We start from the raw sequence: 23212 nt of genomic DNA on the forward strand, positions 1-23212 counted from the left end.
AAAGTGCGGATGACGTAAAAATGACGTACTTAATCTTGCACACAGGATGATGTTTGAGTTTGTATTTAAACTTCCGTGTGACATGTAGTAACAAAGTAGTATTAATGAAGTAACAAAATAATCGTAAATAAATCCATGGAATTAATAATACAGGTGGTAGGGTGATGTAGTGAATAAAATAAATTTCACGAAACTTGTTACCATAAGGTATAATTATTTGAAATTAGTTAGAACAAGTCTGTGGGATCCTCAGATAAATAGGTTTAATAGTCAAAAGTGGGAACAGTAGGTAAGATTAGCAGTATACGTGTTTGTCACGTACCTCCAAAAACGGAAAATTGCCACAATATTCGAGTAAAGATGACATTTTAGAGCGTTTTTCTTATATATTAGTAAATATAAATTTTAGCTAAATATAATCGTGAGGATACAATAGCTAAACAATAACGAAGTCAATTTATTGTTCAGTCAGCGTCAAATACTTCGTAGCAGTCAAAGTGGCCAAATAGTTCGGTACACCATATTAATATATTATATAACTATTTGGCCACTTTGACTGCTACGAAGTATTTGACGCTGACTGTTCATCTGATTGACAATGTGTCAGTCAAAAACGTACTTACTCATTTCAAGTGGCGATATCGTTTAATAAAGAGGTCAATAAAGAGATTGATAAATGATACGTGATAATTGTTTATGAAAATCAAAAATACTATTTGAAATCATCCTATAAGTGGTTTGACGTCATTCGCACTTTTTGTCCGACCCCTGGTAATAGTGGTATTTTTATTATAGGCATGTTAGACATTCTCCACAAGATTCACCATGTTAGAAGGATAACTATTCAAACAGAATAGTTTATAACATTACCATCGCATTTGTTGCTTCCAACACGCATCCTGGTTCCCTCTTGGCAAGTTTTTGAAGCCAACCTGAAATTTCAAAAGGTTGTCATTACTTTCTCGTAAAACTAGCAATCTTACACATGACCTCTGTTCTATTGTGTTTAACTGTAGAAAATTTTCCGAAATTTCTAAACTGTCCACATCAAAAGATCCTGTAGGGAAATGGAAGCTTCTTTTAATTCCAGCATTTTGTAAAAGAAAAATTCGAGAATTGTTGCAACTCTCTGCAACTGGCACAATATGGACTGTAGGTATTGTGAACTTACTTTGGTAACGTGCTAATTTTGGACTTGCAGTCATAAGCCCCTGGGAGGTTAACGCAAACTTGATTTCTCTTGCAAACCTCCGAACCTTCTTCGCACTCGTTTATATCTAGAAATAAAAGAAATATGCGCCTTTATTTGTCTCTAAAGTCGAAACACCGAACCTGTTCACTTTCTTGTTAGCTGGTCAGATCAAGGCAAAATAGACATAACTGGGCCTTAGGGTTTGGTTAATACCGTATGAAGAAATGTAACTGTCTTCATAAATCATAAATCATTTATTGCGAACCATGGTACATTATGTTCTGTATGTTGCGCACGGCTGCATCTGGAGACCAAGACCTAAACATGATTGAATATAATGCTGACGAAACTTTAAACTAAAAAAAAAAACTCTTCGTATCGTAGTTCGTTAAAATTGTTACTTTTTCATATTGTATTGTACAAATAAAACCTATTAACTTGGTACACCTTATTCGGGACAGCTGCCTGCATGTTCAATTTGATTGTCTACCATGCGTTGTGCCACACACCCTTATCCGTCGTCTATGGTTACAACAGAATTGAAACGGCACTAGAAAATCCTGATTTAAGCTATTAAATGCTAGAATTACCTTCGCAGATACCAGTAGCACTGTTGACCTTGAAGCCAGGAGCACATCGCTTGGAGACGTGATCCTGACAGAAGAAAGCGCCGTGGGTGTTGATGCAGTGCTGCGACAACCGCTGGCAGTCGTCGAGGTGCTCATCACATTCGTCAATGTCTGAAATAATAGGTTTAATATTATATGTGCCCTAGTCGCAGTCCCAGACTCGAATCCCGGTAACGGCATTTATTTACGTGTTTATAACGCATATTCCTGAGAATCCTGAGTTACGGATATTTTCTACGTACTTATATGAATATTTATACGTATACTTATATGATATCTATATAATTATTATTGTCGTCTAGTACCCACCCACAACACAAGCCTTATTGAGCTTACTGTAGGGCTAGGTCGATTTGTGTTAGATTGTCTAATATTTAATATTTGCCAGTCCCTTTTTGGTGGAGGGAATCATCGTGAGAAATCCCAATAGTTTCTTCCATGAGTTTCTTAATAGCTTAGTATTAGATTCTTAGGATTAGATTGTCAAGGTTAGGCTTTAGGTTGCAACCGGAAAAGGGTTATGTAGAAAAGGATGTATATAATGGACCACTAATAAGAATTTACCACCACCTTATGGCTCGTAGTACAAACAGCAACCCTCTTAACTGTCCATCGCGTGGACCTTGTGCCTTTTGTAATATGGTCTACTGATGGACAGTTAACAGTGTGGGCGATGGTACAATCGAGTTCACTAAACATCTTTACAAAGTCCCAAAAAATATTTACACGCCTCTACAACACTGACAATAAGGTCGTGGAATATATTTTTGGAAGTTGGCTTGTATACATGTTTGTGAACTCGAGCGCACTTATAGTACCCTGTTTATTGTTTTGACTAGTTGACCGTTAATTGCAACTCACCAACACACTCATCATTGGCACCAGCCCTGAACCCCTTAGGGCATATGTCGTTCCGCGCAGGGAGCTCTGCGGGCGCGGCCTCGGTAGCACCCTCAACGGCCGGGGTCCCAGGTTTGCCGTTGCACTTGAAGCCCCCAATGGTGTTCTCGCAGAGGTACTTCGGACAGGGAGGGCGCGGGAGTTGGCATTCGTTTATATCTAGAAAGGAATATGCATCTTATGCTATAAACATTGAAATTTCAGATCAGAGTCCTAATATAAGCTTTAGAAAAGTCGACACGGGAACACGTCGCTGTTTCAGCAGAAACAGATTTTATTTAGCTTTACTGTGCTTAATTTCGGGCAAAGTTGGGTAAGGTAGTCTAGCCGACAACATTCCGAAACCCTAAGTGTACCTACATTATACACCTGACTTTTCATTTATGGAAGTGTTTCAAATCCTTCATAATTTCCTCCTAATTTCGTTTGGTATAGCGATATTGGTGAAAAATCCTCACTTTTTTTTTTTACAGCGTTACCACTATTGTTAGCATCTTCAACAGTTTTATACACTTACCATCGCACACTTGGTTGATGACATTCTTTTTGAACCCCGGTGGGCAACCGGCCACTTCTCGCTTCTTCAGCGGCACGCATTTGTAGGAGCCCGGGGTGTTGTGGCACACGTGGTCCTCTTGCGTGCAGAGGTTGTCTGCAGATTCGGCGCATTCGTTGATATCTATAAAGATACATTAGTTAGAGTCATCTATTTCAATCGATCACGCGATCTCAAAGCGTGGAGAGCTAACAATTAACTGCTAGTAGAGCGTTTTCCTTGTAAATAAAGTCTACCATCTTCTAAGCTGGAGTGAACTGGCTGAACCAGTCAGCTTAATTTTTGACCAGAAGATCGTGAGATTCGTGAGGCTAACGGCAATCGCCAAGCAATTTGACTAAAGTAACTTCCACATTAAACAAATATAAGCTTCACAGCTAGGATAGGGGTACCTGTACACCTCTGTCATCTCTAAGTAATTGATTTTACTTCGGATGTTAGCCTTAAATTATCAAGCGAGCTCAGTTTAAAAAAAGAAGCAACGATCAGCTAAAAATATAGTCAAGTGTCTGAAGAAGGAAAGCGGAACATCACACAACGCAACATCCAGAAGTAAGATTGATGATGTAAAGTATTATTATTTATTATTATTGTAGTTTGTGGGCCTTTGAATGCCACGTCGACCAGGCATTGGTCTATTGTGACAGCCCTTTAAAGTTCATTACTGATGCCCGTTGAACGTTCAGGAAATTCCAGATTCTTTGGGCCGTAATGTTCTGTACCTCATAGGGTTGCAATACGTGCCGCCCTAGGTGGGTACTTCTTTTTGATATTAGTGGTCCACAGGAGCAGAGAATGTGCATTGCAGTCTCCTCTGACTCATGGCAGAACCTGCATGTCGCGTCTTGTTTCTTTCCGATTTGAAACATGTGTTTGTTCAATTTACAGTGTCCAGTCAAAATTCTGGTCACCGCGCAGGCTTTGTGTCTTTTGAGCCCTAGAAGCTGATGTAAAGTAACTACAAAAGCTAACCATTGCAAGAGCCATCCCTTGTTTCCTAAAACCACTGCGTCACAGGCACCGGAAAATGCCTTAACTGTTGTCGCACTTCTGGTCTGCGCCGCAGGACTTAGGCTCATAACGCCGGACCGCTTCCGTGGTTGGCGTTAGCGGAGCTACTGTTGTCTAATCGCCAGGAGTTATGTATCATTTTACCAACCTTTGCAAGAGCCATCCTTTTGTTTCCTAAAGCCACTGCGGCACAGGCATCGGATAACGCCCTCACTGTCGTCGCACTCCTGGTCTGCTCGGCAGGACGCAGGCTCGCAATGCCGTACTGCTTCTGTGCTTGTCGTTGGCGGAGCTTCGGTTGTTGTCGGCTTTGTTGCCGCTTCCTAAAATATTTTAGATTCTATAGTTGTTTTTACTTTCATAATAACCTTGTAGATGACTCTATTAGCGCTCTGGGCGGTTATTGAATTTCTGATCTACTCACTGGAAATAATCATCATGCATCTAAGCAAAAAATGTAACAAAAATCACCCTTGAAATTAGAAGATTTAATACATGCAGCAGAAAAAAGTACCTAACCCAAAGATTTCTGAGCAACTGCACAATTTTTTAGGCATGTGTACACTAAACAAGGTGTAGAAATTTCTATTATCCATACCTAAGTCTGGTTCTAATTCTAAGTTTTGACTTTTTAAAATTAAATAAAGCTTACAAAAGCCCGTAGAGAAAGTGGTCTTTCTGGAGGGTGTCCAGGTGCCTCAGCTTGAGTTACATAAACTTTTCTATGACCTATACAGAACTGGTAAATAGGAATGAAACTTACAACACAGCATTTATAATAAGAGGTTTTCCTCAGGTATGATGCAGGGGAGACGTCTGCTGTAGGAGAGCTCCCGCAGGCCTCTATCCCCTGGGACTCTCCTGTTAGCGCACCGAATTTGCACTCTTCGCAGCATGTCTTAAAGATTAAAATAAGGCGTATATTCTAGGGTGTGTAAGTAAAATTTTGTGTATGTGTGAATGTGTAAATTATAGGACTGAGTACATATTTGGACCCGGGTACGTCCTTGGACCCGGGTACGTCCTTAAACTACGTCCATAAGAGAGGTATGGGCATTGTGAATGTCATCTCGCTTTGTGTGGTAGGGCACAGTCAGTGGATGTCATTCCAGATCTAGAGCAGAGCCCAACTGGAGAAGTACCTCCACCTTACAGAAAACAGCAGCCAAATAACACTAGACCCTACTCATAGTGTTGTGTTCCTGCCGGTGAGTAAGGTTGCCAGAGCTCAACGAGGGGGGGCGGGTTTAGGGTCGGCAACGCGCATGTAACTCCTCTGGAGTTGCAGGCGCACATAGGCTACGGAGACTGCTTACCATCAGGCGGGCCGTATGCTTGTTTGCCACCGACGTAGTATAAAAAAAAAAAATATTGTTCATGTCATCAATCTTGTCCAAGCTAAACAAATAAAGTTTGATAGTAGATAATGCATTTTTAGTTTGGTTTCCCATTTTCCTTATACTTTGTGAGCGTTTTGAGTTTGCACCCTTACTGTTCGCCAACAAATTGGCATGCAGTTTGGCGAAAAATATGTAAAATGAATATTACTGTGTATTTTGTATTGAGTACCTAAATAAATAAAACATTTCCTGCAATGGTTTTGTTTTTTATTCCCGTATCGATATTACTTGTAAACCGCAATGTATGTCGTTAAAAGACCAAGAAGACATAATTCATTACCTTTCCGATGTCTGTGCTTGGTACACTACATCGTTTGCTATCGGCATACTTTGCGCCAGCAGCGCAATCATCCTTTTGCCTGAAATTAAAAAAAAAGTAATGTTGAATATAAATCATGTAGGTAATCTAGATAAAACCAAGTGCGACTAGATAATAACGAATGTTGTATGAGAATGAAATGAAATTTCTCCATCATCTCTATGTCAATGCCAACTTATTCGTAGTTCTTTCTAATCCTAAACGAACAGCGTATAGGCTCTTTGAACCGCGTTCGCTGTGAAAATGCAATACTGGCTTTTTGGAAGCATATAAAGTCAGCTGGGCAGAAAGCTGGGCTAGAAGGCACAGCGGGCATAGAGGAACAGGTAAGCATTCTCACGAGCACCATTCTGGATTGCTACCATCAAGCATGCCCCTTATCGACCCCACCGACCAGAAGCAGAGGGAAAAACAACTGGTGGGGACCTGAGCTGGAGAGACTCAGGGGCAAGATGAGGAGGCAACTGAACAGAGCTATGAACACAGGCGCTGACGAGGACTGGGACAACTATAAGTCCACCAAGGCCAAATACAAAAAACGTCTCAGGTACAGAAGCACAAACTCTTGGCGCAAATTCTGTACAGACATCGAGACCACCACGCAGGCCAACAGGGTAAGGAAGGTCCTCTCCACCAACTCGACCATAACCTTAGGATCCCTGCGTAAGCCAGACAACTCTCTCACAAACTCACCGGAGGAGGCGGAACGGGTCCTAGTGCAAACGCACTTCCCGGACTGCGTGATATCGCACCCAGTAAGTTGGAACGAGAGGGAGACAACCACCCCGACGGAAGGCGAGTGGCTACAGACTTATGAGGTAATCAGCCCGCAGCGCACGCAGTGGGCCCTAAACAGCTTTGACTCCTTCAAATCTCCAGGTATGGATGGGATCTTCCCTGCGCTTCTTAAATGGGGCGGGAAGCATCTCACTCTGAAGCTGACCATCGTTCTGCGCGCCTGTCTGGCACACAGATACGTGCCGAAGCAATGGAGGGAGGTCAAGGTTATCTTCATACCGAAACCAGGTAAAAGCGACTACTCGGACCCCAAATCCTTCAGGCCCATCAGTCTGACCTCTTTCATGCTGAAAACATTAGAGAGGTTGTGTGACAGGTACCTTAGGGAGAGGGTGCTAATTAATGTGCCCTTGCATCCAAACCAACATGCCTATAGCCCTGGCAAATCTACAGAATCGGCACTTCATGCAGTGGTAAGTAAGATTGAGGTGGCGATCAAGAACAGATCCATGTGTTTAGGAACCTTCATAGACATAGAAGGGGCTTTCGACAGGACCAGGTTCAGCAGCATTACAGCAGCACTGGTAAGACATGGCGCGAATGCAGTTATGACAGAATGGATAAACAACATGTTGAGCCAGCGAACCATCAAACTCGGGACGGGCGAAACACAACAAGCATTAGTGGCAAAAGGATGCCCCCAAGGAGGAGTCCTATCACCACTACTATGGAACCTGGTGGTGAATGACCTGATCACCACACTAAACAACAATCACTATTACACAATCGGCTATGCTGACGACATAGTGATACTGACGAGCGGCAATCATTCAGGTACGGTATGCGATGTTACCCGCTCTGCACTAGCCATCGTGGAGCGCTGGTGTATTAACAACGAACTCTCAGTCAATCCCAACAAAACTGAGCTGGTTATGTTCACCAACAAACGCAACTTGGGAAACTTCTGCCTTCCCAAACTGTTCAACACTGAACTCCAACTATCTGCAGAGGTAAAGTATTTAGGGGTAATACTTGACAGCAAATTGAATTGGAGTAATCACTTAAACGGCAAAATTGACAAAGCCACAGTCGTATTCTGGCAATGTCGTAGAATGGTGGGTAGAACCTGGGGGCTAACCCCCAAGATAACTCTATGGCTTTACCAGGCAGTCATACGACCAATAATAAGCTACGGTGCAATAGTCTGGTGGCCACGCACCAAACTATCCACAGTTGAAGCTAAACTACAACGACTCCAGAGGTTGGCCTGTTTGGCGACTACGGGCTGCATGAGGACAACACCAACCGCGGCCCTGGAAGCTTTACTGGGCCTGCCGCCGCTGCACCTCTTTATACAACAGGAAGCGCTAGCTTCGGCGGTACGTCTCAAAAAATCGAATCTCTGGAGACCACCCAGGGTACCACCAAGGAACCGCTAATAGAAGCGGTGACTGACAGGATACCCAGGCAATACATCTTCGACAAGAAATACAAGATACAGTTACACGAAGAACCTCGTGAAGGACTTAACCCGAGAGAGCTGAGAATCTTCACGGATGGATCAAAGACAAGGTCAGGCACTGGCGCGGGAGTATTCTCAGAGGACCTAAACATACATATCTCAACACCACTAGGCGCCCACAACACAGTCTTCCAGGCGGAATGTATGGGCATCATAATGGCAGCACACGCAATCGTCTCAAGGAAAGTAGAGGACTACCCCATCCGCATACTCTCTGACAGTCGGTCAGTACTGCAAGCTCTGCAAAGTTATACTTTGACCTCAGGGCTAATCTACGAATGCCACAAGGCTCTGTCAGAGGTAAGCACCACCACCAGCGTAACTCTGCAGTGGATTAAGGGACACAGCAACTCGCGAGGGAACGATGCAGCCGACATATTGGCGAGAGGTGGCTCGGAACTGAGGGTGGCAGGACCGGAGCCAATCGTACCTCTGCCTTATGCCTGGCTCCGGAACATGCTGAGATGCAACACCAAGGTAAAACACCAACAGTACTGGTCTAACCTAGGCACGTGCAGGCAGGCGAAGGAGGCCCTCCCGACAATCGACCCCGGTTTGTCGAGGAGGCTGAGACAGCTGAAGAGGCCACAGCTCCGGCTTTTGACTGGGGCCATAACCGGCCGCGCCCCACTAAACAAACACCTATTAACCCTACGTGTTACAGATAGCCCCCTCTGCAGAGCGTGCATGGAGGAGGAGGAGACAGCCGCCCACGTCATTCTTGAATGCCCAGGGGTGGCAGAATACCGGGCACAATACCTCGGTTCCCCGGGGTCTCTCCCAGAAGTCGTCGGCAACATCAAGGGTCTGCTAGGCTTCCTGGTAGAGTTGGGTTGGCAGGAGTAGTGCCGTCAACCCACCATCACGCAAAATAGGCGCGAATTGCGACGTCGAGTTGCGGAAACCCAGCCCGCGAATACGAATAACGAATAACGAAAAGTCAGCTGGGCAGCTGGGAAGCAAGCAATTTTTATACAAGCGACTGCCATCTGGCCGTCCAAGTTTTCAACCCATTGGGAAAAGTAGACCTCATCTGATTTATTACTTTAGTTTCCTTACGATATTTTCTTTCACCAAGAAGCGACTGTGGTAAACAAACATTAAAAACATGAAAGCTTTAGGAGCATTCCACGACAATGTCGCTTACGTGACGCAATTTTTCTAATGCTTCTAAAATGCTGAGAAAGCGATATTGTGTCTGGAAATATTTAATGGCTTGGCAGTATATATTCTCCAGCTTTACGGATTTGATGGATATAGTTGTCACACAATGTAAAAGCATAAGCGTAAGCATACCCCGGGAATGCCCTTCTAGGCTACCATTAGGTACGACTAAAATCCTACTTAAAGTGATCCTGGCAGCAGCTCGCCACGCTAGCCCTGCACGCGGCCTCCTGCTCCGGCTCTATGTAGTCCGGGAGCCCTATGGTTCCACATTCTCGGGCTGACGACAGGGGCAGCGCCGAGTCCGCTCCGTGTGTACAGCATGTTTCTGTCACGTCATCACCGTCTGCGAATTCTGTGAACCATGAAGTAAATGTCAAGTCAACCACATGTTTATATCCTCTTGCATCCATAATCGTCCCTATGACAGTTCCATCTAGTATCTTTAAGTTTGGCTTAATAAAAAAAAAATGAAAAATTATATTATTTTTATATTTTATAATTTTATTTAATTGCCTTTCTAAATGTTATATTTATGAAATACATTAATGTGTTAAATTTTACAAAAAATATCACCAAACTAGTCCAAACGTTTTATGGGACAGTTACTGCCTGTAAAAATCAACTATCATAGGGACTTAGGGACCACCATTCGACGCGAGACGTAGGTAATAAGGCATCCACTTTAGTATAAATAAACATGTGGTTGATTTGACATATGTTAGTTTTTTTTTATACTACGACGGTACATAAAGCATACGGCCCGCTTGATGGTAAGCAGTCTACGTAGAATATGTACGCCTGCAACTCCAAGGGAGCGCGTTGCCGACCCTAACACTCCGCACCTTACTCGCCAGCAGGAACACAACACTCAGTAGCGTCTAGTGTTATTTGGCTGCGGTTTTCTGTAAGGTGGAGGTACTTCCCCAGTTGAGCTCTGCTCTTGATCTGGAATGACATCTGCTGTGCCCTAGCTAGGTACCACACAAAGCGAGATGACATTCACAGTGCCCATACCTCTCTTTTGGACGTAGTCTAACGACATACCCGGGTCTCATTTGTTAGTATATATGTAACATTTTTTATTTTTTTATTTTTTATTTTTATTTAAGGAGTAAGGATAAGGGGACAATAACAATTGTCCCCTTCTCCTTACACCTATGAATCACACAGCAACTAAGGTTTGGTTCTGCGTCTGTTCGCGAGACACCGCAAGACGTACTACAGTTGCAAAAGTGAGGCCCTATCATCATTAATGTCAATTTCTATGAAACACGATAAAGATAAATACACAGATCTACAGATCTGTAGCACAGTATAATAGTTTATTTTTCAAGTAGACATTACATATATACATGCATATAACTACGCCTATTTCCCGGAGCATATATATGGGCAGAGACCACGGATTTCTACTTGCGACGATCCTGACATCTCATCCTCTTTCGCTTCGTTCACATTCATACCATTCCTCATACACGCTCACCGGCTTAGCGTACTCTTCTTCAGGATTTCCTCGATTTGATCAAAGAAAGTACGACATATATTACAATGCACTTTTTTTTACGCCATCTTCCTATTTACGCAACGTGCACAAAAGGGAAACAAAACAACGGGCAAGATTTATGCCTATGACGTCATACGGCTAACTCCGTATTGCACTTAGATTGGATAATCGACACACCTACGACTCTATTCCTAGCTTAGTACTTATTGCGAATCCTGTCAACAAGTGCTCTCGGTACATGATAAATGATTGATAAGCATACACTTATCAACACTAAGACGCATATAGTTGTGGTAAAATATTTCAGCCGCGAATTGGACAGCTGACCGGCTAGCATGAGTTGCGTTCTCGCGCGCGAGTCCATTAAGGCAGTGTTGGCCGAAACTTTAATGAAATTGTCCATTAAAATTACAAATTGAACCGTAAATTGTAACCGTTCGTTACGGTTTAGGGTTTAATTTGTAATGGTTAATGTTCAATTACAATTAACGTTCGGCCAACACTGATACTAATAGGGCTCGTGGTCGAGTCCGTGTTTCGTTTACACGTTGCGAATACCCGTTTCCGAATAACGGTTTTGGCCTGTCCTGCACGTGTAATTAAGATCCGTTTTCACGGATAAACGGGTATTCGAAACAACAGATTTTATTTACCCGTGGCTCCGGACACGCCCTTGACGAGTAGCAAGCGAATGGACCGGCATACTTAAAAGCTATAAATGAATAGACGTAGATAGTAGTTTTGCGTTTGAGTGTGTCCCGTGGTTCATAGAGTCCATATTCAGTAAACGGTTTATTTTCAAAATTATTTTCTGAGCAGGTAGTTTTTGCTTGCAAAGTTGCAGTTGCAATACGAGTAGAGAATTAGAAATACAGTATCTTACCTTCGCTACTTATCAAAGTAGTATTTTATAGGGTATAAGCATTGATGTACGTAATTTCCTTTATTCTTCTTTTTTTAAATATGGCCTCCATCAAATCTATGATGATTTTGCCAATGTCAACTGTGCTCGTAGAGTTTGACGTGGTTCGGTAGTTGCTAAAGAGATAGGTAGCTAGACTTAACTAAAAGGCACGATGGATTGCAGGGTGTTGGATTCGTTTTTAATTATCTGCACACGTTCGTTCACTGCATAATAAGCTATCAATATTACACTTTAAACAACATGAATGAGCAAAAAACAAAAAAAAATTCGACACATCTTCGCCATCTTGAATCTCAATGAAAACTCCCTTCCTTTATTGAAATTGCGTTGAGTACTGTGGTTCAGTATTTGAAGATTTGACAGCAAACAGAACATAATAACATAATCAGAATCAGACCCATAGTGTAAGACAAAGAGGAAAGTATACGAGTTAAAATATTAGGTAGAATATTTTTAAGAAAAAAAAACCGACTTCAATGAGGGAGACCGGTGAAAGAACGATTATTGTTGATTTTAGATTTCATACAATGAAATTAAAAAGACAGCGCCCTACGCCTAATTATGTAGAAAAGGAAGTAACATGTTTTTTTTGCCACTGCACCCACCTTGACACATTTCAGATTTGCCCTATGGTTGACTGGTAAGATACCCGCAATAGGGTATTCGACTGTATTTAAGATAAATTATTTCACACCATGCATGAAAAAAAACTGAATAGGGTAGAAATATAAAAATGTGCCTCGAAAACCTAACTGCTTGGCAAAGAGAACAAATTGCCAAAGTGAACTATGTATCATCGAAGAGTTCCGTTCTGTTCATCATCAGCAGTTCCACTTCATCAAATGTCACTTCTACAAATGTAAATACTTGATTTGTTAATGAAAATACTAAGATCACAATATATATTTTCCTTTAACATTTGAGGAGTTCCCTCGAGTCCTCATGGACCCCATCGTCAGAACTCGAACTTGACAAAAATTTATCTTGAAAATCTAATTTGCTTAACAAACACAGCGAAGAGGACAAATCGCCAAACGTGTACTATACGTCGTTGATTCTGATCATCATCAGCAGTTCCACTTCATCAAATGTCACTTTTTTAAATGTAAATGCTTGATTTGTTAAAGAAAATACAAAAATCACTATATGCATGCCTTTCATATTTGAAGAGTTCACCCGATTCCTCATGGACCCCATCGTCAAAACTCGAACTTAACAAAAGTTTGTCTTGAAAATCTAATTTACTTAACATGTTTGTTTGCATGTATGTTTGTTGCAGCGGAGAGGAGAAATCGCTAAACGTGTACTATGCTTCGTTGAAGAGTTCCATTCTGATCATCATCAGCAGTTCCACTTCATCAAATGTCACTTTTTTAAATGTAAATGCTCGATTTGTTACAGAAAATACAAAAATCATTATACGTATGCCTTTCACATTTGAAGAGTTCCCTCGATTTCTCATGGATCCCATTATCAGAACTGAGTTTTGACAAAAACGGGACTAATCTGTATATATATATATAAATTCAAACAAAAAAATAATTTTCAAAATCGGTTCAGAAATGACGGAGTTATGGAATAACAAGCATTAAAAAAAACATACAACCGAATTGATAACCTCCTCTCTTGAAATCTTGAAGTCGGTCAAAAATAATAAATTGACACAACTGTCTGTGACATTCATGATATTGAAACATTGATATCAGTTGAACTATAGTTGAACGTAAACTTTATATCAAAAATCCGTCTTTCTAAGTTATTTCTGTTGGTCATAATTTGAGTTTACGACACATTTAATTACAATATGTAGTATTTTCAAACAAGACGCCAGAGCAACTTTGATACGTCATAATATAATTTGCAAAATGTCATACGGGAACTATGACTTTCTGACTAAAGTCAAATTGCTAGCGCTTGTGGCTCTTATGATGGACGAGGAAGAGGAAGAAAGAAGGCTCAAAAAGGCAGCTAAAGCCAAAACTTCTAAAAAGCATTTTCCCATAAGTATGCCTAAAGTCACGTATACTCCAAGCACGCACAAGGAGACAGCTAAGACTTATTTAAATCCTTTCACAAATTTGAATATACCCAAAAATATATCTCACGGATCCTCGACTCTTCACACGGGTAACGAGACAGCTAAAGCTCATATGGAATCTTCAACACATATGCACCGAGACGAATTTAACCTTTATACGCCTATCCCGAGCACATCCAAGGAAACAGCTAAGGCTCGCGAGAATCAATCTACAGCTATACTCAAAAATATATCTACTTCCTTCGTGTCATCTGCTCCACGCACGCACGTAAATCCTTCCACAGATATACGCAAAAATACATGGTGTGCCCTCGAATCCGTGGAACGCACGGGTAAAGAGGTAACTAAAGTTACACATCCTTCCGTAGATATACGCAAAAATATAAATACTTCCTATGCAACCTTCACCTCATGCACGGGTAAAGTTATAACAAATAAGGAATACATGGGCCCTTCCACATTTATGTGCAACACATCTGTCTCACGTGATGGCAAGAATATAGCAAAGGAATACATATACTCTTCCTCAAGCGCACACAAAGACAAATTCACCAAGCTCCACATGAAATTACAAAAAGAAACAGATAAACAATACGTACACTACTCTTTGCGAATACGCCACGATACAGCAAATTCTTCTTTATGCTTGCGTAAAAAAATGAAGGAGCTTTTTGCCGATTCTTTACGTTTTTATAAAGAAACAGACAAGTACCAAACGTACTTGCGAAATGAGTCAGCGAAGCTTCGAGCGGCCGCTACCTTACGCATAAGGAATACTGCAGAAAAGTTCATGAAGGAGTTCTCTTCACGCATGCATAGCAAGATAACTAAGATTAGTACGGAATTTTCGCGATGGCGTACACAGACAGTTAATAGGCTCTATGAGTATTATTATTTACGTTTACGTAGCGATGTAAGGAATTCTTCTTCACGCTTGCATAGCGAGTCATCGAAGCTATATGAAACCTTATCTTCAATATTACATAAAAAGGTAGAAAAGCTCAACTCCTGCCGTGATCGTAAAGAAGGAATTGAACCCAACGTGCGTGTTAACAACTCGAACGTCCAATTGGAAGAATGCCTCGACTTTGGGATGGTTTTCAATGATGATTAAAATGACCTCCTATACATACAACACCTTTCTTCGCCTTTAGACGTACGCACAATACTTATGTGTAGGTAAACTTCATACAAAGGCTAAGAAAGTATTTATACCTACACAATTTTTTAGGTCTTAGGTTTCGGAGCAGGTAGGTCCTACTGCTTTTAGGGTACCTACGCCTCCCTTTTTCAGTTTATTCTGCCTAAGTCTGTTTACACCGCTCTGCGTTTAATCAATTAAATATCTACTGTTTTATTTATTAGAATAAGAAGCCAAGTCATTCCTATTTCTATCACTGTCACGTGATAGAAATAGGAATGACTTGGCATACATGACATGATGTCCACTTGTGATGCAAATTGTAAGCTATGAACTAACCGCATTTAATGACACTTGTAGACCTTGTCTTAGATCATTTATAAACATTTTACTCAATTAATGATTTGTGTCTCTGATTCATTTAGGTCCGGGTCACAGGTATTCTTAGGTACAATCAGCGTCAAATACTTTGTAGCAGTCAAAGTGGCCAAATAGTTCGGTACACCATACTAAATACATGGTGTACCGAACTATTTGGCTACTTTGGTTGCTACAAAGTATTTGACGCTGACTGTACACACTTATTCTATATTACGGAGAGCTAAGTACATACTTGATTTGTTTTGCGTTTAGTAGAGCTGGATCAAACGAAGGCTAATGATCAATGACCTTAAAAGCTACCGATTTTACATCAATAGGAGAACAGAACTGTTTTGAGCTAAATTTCAATAATTTCTTCGAATTCATGTATTTTCTCTGAACAGACAACGGGATCCAATCGAAAATATCATTTGATCCAAACTGAATGCGACGCCGTGTATACAGACACAACATGTATAAAAACGTGATAGGAACGCCTCTGTCTGTTAGAATGAGTTACCTACGCGCGGTATAATATCTTTATCGTTTGTAGGTATCGTGGTTGACGTTTCAGTTTTAGTTCCAGTTTACTGTACTGACATTTAGAGTCGAGTAACGAGCAGGGTTGCAACAACATAAAGCCTGACATTTAGTGTAGGTATACCTTTGATTGTTATGAACAAAGCTGGCCTTTCATCTGAGTACGTTCAAATAACATAAAGGGTAGTAGTAACTACAATATATATATATATATATATATATATATATATATAGTATATATACCTACCTCTCTACGTACCTACCTACCAGTGGCGGATCGTTCAAAGAACTCGATTCCCACCGGCTTGTCTAAACTTCAGCCCGTTGTGTACTTTCACGATCGGTTCATGGAGAAAAGGAAACCAAAATTAGCTCCGGGTTCCCTACGAATATTTGTGACGCGCCGCCACTGCTACCTACCTCCACTTATGTATAATAGGTATACGTTAAACATCGTATTCATTTTCCTCTCACATTGGGACAAGGGCAAAAAACTTAAGCGATGACTTAAGAGAGGTTTTTCTTAGTAATTTATAATGAAGCAAAAAGTTGTTAATTCTTGGAAGCAAGCAAATTATGATTAAGGAAACATTGTAGATATACATTTTCATTTATTTCGACCATCTGGGATCATACAACAAACACAACAACATAATACATTACAACAAAATAAATAAATTAGTTAATAAATAATATTGAAGAACATAATGAAAAATTAATAGCTTTCTACTACGAGCTGGTAAAAGTTAAATGAACTAACGAAGGAGCGGGATATAGACGTTTTTAATAGCAACATCACAACTATAAGACGGATTCTAACAGACAAATTGCTTGAGTGAGCGAGTCGTATGTGTTGGCATATTATTGTATCGATTAACTTATTAAGTTTACTAATAAGTTTTGGTTTCTTTGTTCAGTATATAATATAATAAGTATTAATATTTAAAAATATTAGTGGTAACACGTTGTAAAAAAAAAATCTAGTGCTAACCACCAATTATCTGTTAACCTGTTGCTACCGGTGGGAACCTATAATTGGCTCTTTGTTATCTTTATATATAACTGTTGTACAATTAATAGCTGTTGGTTCTCCGAACTATAAATAAATAAATAACAAATTACACAAATTGCCAAAATTACATGCCAATGTTAGTCTACTTATCTTACATCTAGTGTTGGTATACATTACATTTTGCCCAATACATGGAGCGGAGCGCACTGCAGTGATTCAGATTATGGAGTGTGGAATAAAAAAGAGTGAAATCTCTTATGGTAGAACTATTGCAAAAGTGTCCAGCCGTCAGCTATAAATAATAGTTCCAATTCTCTCCAGAGTAGCGCTAGAGTAGCTAAGAACCTAGGCGTTATTGACGGAGTGAAGTGCGCTGTCTATGATTAGATTTTTTTGTCAAGTATTCTAGGTATTGTAGCGCCACCTATTTATGGTTTTTTGTCGGACACTTTTTCGTATATGAAGATTATATTCCTGAACTCTACCTTCCATAATTCAGATACGCAGCAGCATCCAACCTGCTTGCAAATAATATGTTAATGTCAATGTCAATTATGTTCTTGTACAGTCAGCGTCAAATACTTTGTAGCAGTCAAAGTGGCCAAATAGTTCGGTACACCATACTAAATATATGGTGTACAGTCAGCATCAAAAGCAGCGGATCAAATAACGTTTCATAAGTATCTACCATTCTGTAACAGCTTAACAAAAAGTGATGTCTTTAATATAGAACAACTAAGACTGTAAAAGATATACGTTTGAGCACGAATTTAAGAAATTTATCTATATTTGGAGAAGTTATCCGGAATATCAGATACTTTTGGCGCGTTGTTTCTTCCGCTACTTTTGATGCTGACTGTACCGAACTATTTGGCTACTTTGGTAAACTTTGGTTGCTACAAAGTATTTGACGCTGACTGTACATATGTAATAACGTACCTATCTATGGAAGGTAGAGTTACCTACCATATACCTATCCAACTCAACTCTGCCACTTATACCTCACAGGTAACTTTATCCATAGAAAATCGTCCCACGAGGAGAATGAGGAAAATGATTGGTACGAGGTACGTCTAGGTAAGACACAAAAGCTGTATCTCGTGTCAGTTCATGAGCGATAAACTCGACGATAAAATACCTACATAATATACGATAGTATACAGTCAGCGTCAAATAATTCGTAGCAGTCAAAGTGGCCAAATAGTTCGGTACACCATACTAAATATATGGTGTACCGAACTATTTGGCTACTTTGACTGCTACGAAGTATTTGACGCTGACTGTACATGCCGTATATGGCAACACATTTTGCAACGTAAAGGTGCGTCAACGCCTTTGACGCCACGATGTGGTGGGTCTCTATATGTACAGGCGCCCCGGCACAGATATGTGTGGTCCAAGTTTAGCAATAAAGGGTTTATTATCTTATGATTGAAGCATAATAAAAACCATTTGTGTTGACTATTACTAGGAAGCTACATAAGTAGTTTTAGTATTAACTATTAACACAGAGTAAATAAAATAAATTGCATGCATAAATACACATTACGATGCTTTATAACTTTCCTGATGTCCTGAATTACAACGATTTCACGATTTTACAAGATCAAGATCGTTGTGCAAGATCGATGTTTAACTTTGATGTTATCAGGTACTTAAAAAAGAAGGTAGAGCGTTTATACTAATTCTTCGAATGGCTAATACCTACCTAATGCTTAACGAATAGAGTTCATAAGTTTTGCTCTACTCGGTAGGATAAAATACATGTGCGCTTTTTAATTCATATTATTAGGTATGTCTCTTGTTTTTTTTTGTTAGCCTACTTTAGTATCCTACTGCTGGGCAAAGGCCTCTCCTCGTTCTCTCCACTCGACCCTGTCATCGGCATTTTCCCGCCATTTTGGATAGAACACGTCCAAGTCGTCCCGCCATCTCCTTTTCGGTCTGCCTGCACCCCGTCCTGCACCGTCTATGGTGTTCCGTGCGTTCAGTAAGTAACCATTTCGTCCCCCCTTTCCGGGTGCATGCGGCAGACATGTCCAGCCCAGTCCCACTTGGCGGTCTTGACGCCTACATCTACAACTCGAGTTCTGGAGCGTAGTTCCGTGTTTCTGATTCGAATTTCGATCAGTTCTAAGAACACCCAATATTTTTACTTGGACATTAAGTAGACAGTGTCCATGATAAGTTATATTTCATAGCCGTCTTTTACGTTAATATTTTATTTTTTTATACATTAAACGAGCAATTCTTGTTTTGCTATATGGGGATTTTCGCGGGCGAAATATCGATCTAGCTAGATCTTACCTCTGGGAAAACACGCCTTTTTGAGTTTTTATATGGTTTACGAGCAAATCTCGGTCTCCCAGATATTACCTTATTAGTATTTGGTGGCACAATTTAGCAAAATCCAAGGCTGTTGTTATATACAAATAAAATTAGGGTCGGCAACGCGCATGTAACTCCTCTGGAGTTTCAGGTGTACATAGGCTAAGGAGGCTTACCATCAAGCCGGCCGTATCCTTGTTTGCCACCGACGTAGTATAAAAAAAATACAAAAATATATTTTGTTACTAGGCATAGATGAAAATACTTATAAACACACGAGTCAGTTTCACTTACACTACAATTTGGTTATAGCAGTAGCCCTCACACCCGTTATGCCTGTGCCGTGAGGACTCTAGGAGATACCAGGAAATTTATCAATATGTTTATAGTTCTGAACAATTAGTCGACAATTAATCGAAATAATTTGTAATCGTGTCCCCATTTACCTCGTTTACTTAAAACAGCACATAATACTTAATAATTCGTTCACTTACGATCTTTTAACTCAATGCAGCTTAGCTGAACGTTTGCGTTCTCAGGAGCTTAGACGCTGATCCGATCCTCTTAAGTTACTATGGGTGCGGGTCAATCGGCCTTAACACGTCTAGAATATTTAAGTACAGTACCAAACAATGTTATTGTTCACTCGTCTACCTTTTCTACGTTTTGGGGCCCAATCAAACAAACAAAAGTGAACGAAAAAGTGAACAGACTGATACGTTCGTTTCGTCCGTGCAATTTTATTTAAACTTAGTGTTAAGTATGTTCGTCATGTTTATTTTATGTTTCTTTCCTTTTTTCTGTTACCTTCCGTGATTATTTCGCACTCGATGGTCTCATCGGAAGATCAGCGCTGGAATTCGCCAGCAACATGCTGAGATGAGGCCATTTCGTGACACTTTACTCTCACTATGTTCTCTTTTATGTCTGTCTATTACCGTTTGTGTGTTTATGAATAAAACAAATTCTATAGGGAGCGTGCATGAACTATAGGAGGCAGCACAGGAGCCGTCAGATTTTTGGCGCGAAGCGTAAATGTGATGTTTATTGTTCCGATGTAGCCCACAAGATGGCAGAACCTACCATGCACAACAAAACACGTGACGTGTAAATTTACATGTTTATTGTTCCGATTCACGCCACAAGATGGCAGACCCTCCAACGCGCACGGTCCCTATTCTATTCTTAAAATGATCTACAGGCAAGATGATAGAAAACGCCAATCAAAACAAATGTATGAAAATAGTCACGTGACTTTTCGTATGGCATTTGTACGATTAACGAACTTGTTAAGTATTTGAGCATGGTCTGTGAGACAAAAGGACACATATGTTTCGTGTTGATCTGATCGTGACTAGCATTGCCAGAGTGAATCTTTAAATAAACACACATGTAATATGTCCTTCAGATGAATCATTGTATTTTTGTTTTGTATATTAAGCAGGTACATAAGTAACTGAGTTATCTCATGTAATTTTCCTCTATTAAATATAATCTGATTAAGCTAGGTACCTATTGGTCGAAATCGGGCCCTTGAACCACGCACAGCGCATGAGTTGCAAAAGTGCATACGTGCTTTATGAATGGAATTTATTCATAAAGTACAAACGTATGTGATTATGCAGCAGAGTGTACAGTCACGTGTGAAAATATCGATACGGGCAAAGTACCAAATATATATATACACCACTTTAGGATATGGACAATAAGGTCGTGTATACATATTTTTGGCGCTTTGTCCGTATCGATATTTTCAGACGTGACTGTACAAGTACCATTAACCAACCACCAAGTACCAAGTACACTCTGCTTAGACGTAAGGTTAGTTTACCTTATGTCTTTACTTTAGGATTACTGGCTCCTCAATAGGTCTTACGTTCAACAGGCATGCCGAAGTATAAATAAGTAGGTAAGTACCTATATTAGCTAACGCCATAAAAAATGTGTGACCAACACCTACAAGATTATCTATTTATCTTAATAAAAGCAAGCTGGTGGGAATCGAGTTCGATACCCATAGGCTTTTCCAGTTGCCATATTGAAGAGTGATAGAGAGAGACAAAGCGTTTCGTTGTCGTAGCGTAAGCGATTGTCACCTTGGCTTGGCACCCTGCTTTATTAATACCTATCGTTTTGAGACCTTTACTTTTGCTCATGTCAATAAAATTAACTTCTTCAGTTAAGTCAAGTCACCCACCACGCCTACATCTAAATATTCTCAGTAAATAGCAGTAGCTTTTATTACTTATACAAAGTAAAGTAAAGTAAATATTCTTTATTGCACCAACAATTATACATTTACAAAATGTAGTGTCTTGTAATAATTACGTTATAAATTTCAGCCTGTTATTTTAACACTAAGTAACTCAATCAAGTATATCAGAAACGTCATTTGGCAAAGAGATATATTATTCACACTAAAAACCAAACTAAATCAGGTCACTAGGTCTAGTTCAGGTTAGGTCTCAAACTTAGCGTCCCTAATCGATTAGCTTACGGATCTGAACCGACGACCCGACGACCTGGCAAAGATAAAACCGCCAATCATGATAATATATTTATACAATATGTATAATTAAATATAAAATTATGATTTTATTTAACAAATGTTCAGTTTCGATTAGTATCGTCCTAAGAGTGAAGTCACGGGTGTTAGTTTTTCTTCCTTACTTGAATAAATTGATAGAGGTAAGTATAGGGTTTCCGACTAATTCGAGAATCGTAGGTAAACTTTTTCTAATTACATTCTAATTTGGGGAAATATTGAGGATTATTGGAATGGTTGAATTCAAAATTTCACGTGTATGAATTTACTTTTTTTTATACTACGACGGTGGCAAACAAGCATACGGTTCGCCTGATGGTAAGCCATCTCCGTAGCCTATGTACGCCTGCAACTCCAGGGGAGTTACATGCGCGTTACTTCTCAAATTTATTCGAATTTTCGATTTAAAAAACTTTAAAATGTGTTTACTCATGGTTACTCGCATCGTGTCGATAGAATTTTGCTCTAAATTATGTAAGCGAGCTATTATAATTATATTTTTAATAGTTCGGAGTATCACGGGAGTTTTAAAGTTAACAAATCTTATTATACGTACAATACCTGCCTAACTCATTGTTAAAAGTCATCTTTTATATGGGTGGTTATAACATCTTTTTTTTTTCATACTAGGTAAATACTAACACGCAGTAGGTATAACTTAATATTTAAACAATTTGCAAAAAGCCGCCAAAACTCACCATCTTGCGCGCCCACGAGACAACTCACGCAAAACACAAATAGCACTACCAACTTCATATTTTAAACACTATATCACAGATTCAAATTACTCGTAGCACATATTTTCTCCAAATCTGCAAATTATTTTACACGCATGAGTAGGTATGTTTACGCGCGTCTTCGGCAGAGTCTTTCGTGGAATGGCTCGGGTCATAGTTGAGGTGTAGTGATAAGATCCGCGCATGCGTTGCGAACCATACTGGACTCTTTATTACCATGCTTTCTGAGAACAAACCAATGTAAGTATGAACACCGAATAAGGATATAGTAAACACCCCTATGATGGGACTGGCACCAGTAATGGGATGGTATGGATGTTATAGACAAATCCTGTAAAATAAGTAGGTATTTACCATCAGCAGCGGTATCATGGTCGCATTTTTATCACCTGTCATGCCATGCGTCACTTTCGCACTTACATACTTGTTAGAACGTGACAGGCATAGTGACAAGTGATAAAGAGGCGACCATATTAGCCTTACAGTTCACGCTGGCAACATCTTACCACCAACAAGAACTATTGTTAAGTTACTAAGTTTAATTTTTCATTGATATTTGTTAGTTTGAAAATTAATGTCGCTATACATCCCATGACTGGGGCAAAAAAACATAGTCATTGAAACCAATTACAGCATCTTTCATTAAAT

The 23212-nt window shown here is 40.0% G+C and overlaps 1 protein-coding gene and 1 long non-coding RNA gene across 3 annotated transcripts in view; one reads left to right on the plus strand and one right to left on the minus strand.

Moving 5' to 3' along the window:
* Positions 1-22715, minus strand: part of LOC133530567 (fibrillin-1-like) — a 32087-nt gene extending 9372 nt beyond the window's left edge. For both annotated transcript variants that reach the window (XM_061868521.1, XM_061868520.1), the window contains exons 1-10: positions 22526-22715; positions 9612-9786; positions 5969-6047; positions 5052-5186; positions 4437-4611; positions 3239-3400; positions 2683-2880; positions 1783-1932; positions 1172-1277; positions 871-932 (exon numbers count right to left, since the gene is read on the minus strand). In XM_061868521.1, the coding sequence (XP_061724505.1) occupies positions 871-932; positions 1172-1277; positions 1783-1932; positions 2683-2880; positions 3239-3400; positions 4437-4611; positions 5052-5186; positions 5969-6047; positions 9612-9786; positions 22526-22583 (1300 nt within the window). In that variant the 5' untranslated portion in view covers positions 22584-22715. The remainder of the gene's footprint in view (positions 1-870; positions 933-1171; positions 1278-1782; positions 1933-2682; positions 2881-3238; positions 3401-4436; positions 4612-5051; positions 5187-5968; positions 6048-9611; positions 9787-22525) is intronic.
* Positions 12361-13284, plus strand: LOC133530587 (uncharacterized). The gene is made up of 2 exons (XR_009801340.1): positions 12361-12722; positions 13143-13284. It is a non-coding gene; the product is annotated as an uncharacterized LOC133530587 (long non-coding RNA).
* Positions 22716-23212: the final 497 nt, after the last annotated feature.

Source organism: Cydia pomonella, chromosome 23 (genome assembly GCF_033807575.1).
Source record: "Cydia pomonella isolate Wapato2018A chromosome 23, ilCydPomo1, whole genome shotgun sequence".
NCBI classification, from domain to species: Eukaryota; Metazoa; Arthropoda; class Insecta; order Lepidoptera; family Tortricidae; genus Cydia; species Cydia pomonella.